The following is a 3,917-nucleotide window of genomic DNA, read 5'->3' on the forward strand; positions in this document are numbered from 1 at the left end:
GGAAGCTTTTGGAGAGCTCTCCGTACGCTCTCACACGTCTGGATTGATGACGGTAGGCTGTCCAAAGATGAGGTTTACGCCGGTGGCTGTTTTGTGCCATTAAAATTTATACGTCAGCTGGATCCTTAAAGTCAACAGTTCCCTTATATTGCTAAAGTGCGACCGAGTTACCTACTCCACTTCCTCACCTTTGGATGTTGGCGATTCGCAAATTAAGTTGGGGTTGACAGGAGACTCAGCTAAATCCAAGCTGAATTTTCTGCTTATGGTGTTCTTCAACTGAACGTGCTGTAGAAGGGCCATCGAGTGTTTAAGTTGGTACGGTGTCGAAGTATATTTTACAGATAACACACTACTTGCAGGGTTGGTGAAGACTATTCGATAGCCCACTACTCAAGTAGAACATAAAGTGGATGGAGAATCGGAGACCATGCCTATCTGCTGGGTTCCAGGAACGACGAAACTAGTAGTGGGCTGCAGAAGAGTTGCCAGCAACCCTATAAGTAGTGTACTACATATCCTCGAATGACCTCCTAGCAGGCTGCTTTTTGGAAGACCGGGTTCCACACACCCTTCACAATAACGACGGGTACAAATCATAAATGTCGTATTATTTAAGAAGGAATACTGGATACTGGCCAAGCTAAACCACTGCGCAGCAGGTTGGACAACACTGAAAACCCATTTCGACTGAATCTCTGGTTCTCACCGATCAATGTGCGCATTCACGCGAATTAGAATGCGATTTACTGAACACTCTAAAATCCACGTGAAAAACCCACGTGCACATTATCGCAGCTGGACAGGGAAGGCACATAACATCAACCGAAACAAAACTATCAAGTCGCTCAGCTAGTTGGTGGTCTGAGAACTTACCACCCCGGTTTGAACGTACGCATTACATGCACCGAGTGGAGTATGCAGGTTGCGCGATCGTCTCTCCTCAGGCCCTCGCAAGTCAGCAAGGATGCTAAACCACCATCTTCAAAGAACTATCATAGCTCAACAATTTCGATCTGAGCTAGCCCAACCTCCTTCCACAGTAAACTAGCACCGTACTGGTAGTGAGCACGTGGATGAAACACGGCAAAATGTGAAAGGAGTTGTGCTGGCGGTGTTCATTGCTGTCTGTCTGACTTCTCCGATTCGACCACAAGACCACTGGATGTCGTCGAGATCGCTGTGCATGATTGATGCCAGGAAGTCGATACTTGCAGCCAGCGAATACAGCGGAGCGCGCAAATCCCTCAAACACCAAATAGTGAAGAGCCTACGGAAAAGCCGAGAGCTCTGGTGGACATTGAAAGCCCGGGAGATGAAGAAGGCTTTTGCTAAGGAAAACAGCCATGCTCCATATCAACTGATACGATCAACTGGCCCTAGGAAAGCAACCGTTAGCGTAAAATAGATGGTTCATTAATTCATTCGCAAAAGCGTCGACTGGGAAGATGGGCCGAACACTTCGACGAACGGTTCAGCTGGCCTCCTGCAACACAGCCGGTGGAGATAATGCTTACGGGCGAATGGAATGTAAACTTTGGTCGCCTGTCGGAAGACCAAATAAGATATGAAATATCCGTACTGAAACGTGAGAAGGCACCAGGACAGGACGGTCTGTATCCAACCCTCTTCAAAGAAGGCGGAAAATCCCTGGTAAACTATCTGACAATGCTTATTAGCACTATATAGAATGAAGAGAAAGTGCCTGCAGAATGGTGTATATCGACCGTTATTCCTATCTTCAAAAGGGTTACACAGACGATATGTGAATACCATCAAGGCATCAGTCTGGTAGCTGTGGCATCGAATGTCCCCTCTGACCTTATCCTTCGAATGTTGAGTGAACACAGGGAGAGACAGATCCGTGAAAATCAAGCTGGGTTCCGTCCTGCAAAAGGTTGCATTGATTATATCTTCATCCTCCGACAGGTTCTGGAACAGCGATACTGCTCCCAGCAACCAACAATGGTTGTGCTTCTTGATCTGAGAGCTGCCTTTGACTCTGTGGACCGTCAAGCTTTATGACAGTGTCTATGCAGGAAGGGTTTTTCTCATAAATTCTTGACCCTCCTTAAGGCGCTGCACGCCAACTTCTGCGGACGTGTGAAGGTCTACGGGAAGCTCTCGCCTAAGTTCACCACATCAAGTGGTGTCCGACAGGGCTGTGCTCTTTCACCTTTCCTCTTCAACTTTGTCATTGATGCGATCATGGAGGACTCACTATCAGCTTCTAATGCCTGTGGGGTCGAAGTGATCCCGGGGAGTCCGCTCACAGATATCGAGTACGCGGACGACATGGCTCCTCTTGGATCTGGTCCCGTGGTAATGCAAACAAATGTTAAACAGTCTAAATAATTCCGCGCTTCACACTTGAAAGGTGTAAAGGGCTACTGCAAGACTGGGTGAGCTCGAACCCTAGCCTCATGCTTGCGGGCGGACAGATTGAGGTAGTAGAAAAATTTGTTTACCTGGACAGCTGTATCAGTCAAACTCAGCTGCGCTGGTCCTTACCGGCTTCCTGGATGGGGATCCCGAGATGGGCCACATAAATGGTTAGAAACCTTTTTCAGACACGGCCCAGTCGCGCCTTAAATGGTGCTCGTGCTTCCAAGCTATTGCTTCCTCTTTCAGTCTCCTCAACTAAAAGTCAACTGACAACCCTGCATTTACGCATCAATTATATCACCCGTCTCCAATGTGGAGCTGCCTACCCCCCCCCCCGAATCATTGATGAACGAAACTGTGGCAGCTATGCCACAATTACGCGGCTCTTACAGCTGCTGATGAATCGGAAATGAAGGTTCTACTCAACCCCTACAATCAGACATGATAATTGTTCAGCTGTAGCACCCCTTCGGTTCCCAACTGGCATGCCACCAGAAGGAAGCATGAGGGCTGGGATACTGCCAGGTTGCCCAAGCCTAGACAGAGGAAGTTAGGAGATGGACCTTCCGGTCAGTAAATTTGCGCCGTAACCACTGAACTGCGGTAGCCTTACGGGACATGGAATAAACTCGAATAAAGTACAAAGGTTGAGATAACACCAGAGTGTCCAGACCTATGCAGCAGCAACTGGGAAGCAGGGGTTCGAATCACAGACCTTCTGGTCAACCGTTTCGCGCCTTAACCAGTAAATTATCTTGAGTTCATTCTCCAATCGCGGTTAGTCTCTACTTTGCTTTGTTTGGCCTTCGCAGTCTTCCTCGGAGAGTCAAGGGTGGAAAAGGGCAAACTCCAATTAGGCTGGGGACGAAAGGTGTGACCATCTTAGATAATGAACGGCACGTCCTATGGGGGTGCGTGCTCCCAAAAGGCCATTCTTGTTAGTGTTCTTTAAAAGTAAAAGTAAACTGGAGTGGAAATTTTTTCGGTTTGCTAAAACTGATTTCTTTCAAAGAGGATCAAAAGGAGGAAGGGGGGGTTGAATAAGCTATGCTTTGTGCCGTTCTCGGTTTTGATGCCACCCACTAGAAAGACACGAAATGAGCTACCAGCAGGGCACTAAGGTCCATTTTGGATCACAAACCTAGATAGAATGATGATGCGCAAGTTCTCGATTCTTCAACGTCACGTCCTTTCCCCTTGGAGCATTAAAACGGGCCTAAAGTCATGCCATTTTATCCTAGTTAATGTCTGATTTTTTTCGATTGCACCTTTTGGAGAATCGCGACTAGATGTGCGTTGACTTTGCTTGTCTGTACAGTTTCCGTGTTCTGTGATTTAGAACACGCAAGTTACGCTTGAAAAAATAAGGGGGCCAAATAAGCCAGCCGAAGGATGTGCATACAGGACGTGCGTTGACTTGCTTGTCTGTACAGTTTCCGTGTTCTGTGATTTAGAACACGCAAGTTACGCTTGAAAAAATAAGGGGGCCAAATAAGCCCGCCGAAGGATGTGCATACAGGACAATTTAGTTT

The 3,917-nt window shown here is 47.4% G+C and overlaps 2 protein-coding genes across 2 annotated transcripts in view; one reads left to right on the forward strand and one right to left on the reverse strand.

The window, feature by feature from the left end:
• Nucleotides 1-2,355, forward strand: part of T265_13775 (hypothetical protein) — a gene marked incomplete at both ends in the record, with an annotated part of 13,812 nt that extends 11,457 nt beyond the window's left edge. Inside the window, 5 exon segments of the mRNA XM_009170496.1 lie at nt 948-1,042; nt 1,052-1,393; nt 1,399-1,653; nt 1,690-2,004; nt 2,029-2,355. Coding sequence (XP_009168760.1) covers nt 948-1,042; nt 1,052-1,393; nt 1,399-1,653; nt 1,690-2,004; nt 2,029-2,355 — 1,334 coding nt within the window.
• T265_05451 (hypothetical protein) overlaps nt 1-3,917 on the reverse strand; it is a gene marked incomplete at both ends in the record, with an annotated part of 54,169 nt that overhangs the window by 5,111 nt on the left and 45,141 nt on the right. The window lies entirely within an intron of this gene.

Source organism: Opisthorchis viverrini (genome assembly GCF_000715545.1).
Source record: "Opisthorchis viverrini unplaced genomic scaffold opera_v5_105, whole genome shotgun sequence".
NCBI classification, from domain to species: Eukaryota; Metazoa; Platyhelminthes; class Trematoda; order Opisthorchiida; family Opisthorchiidae; genus Opisthorchis; species Opisthorchis viverrini.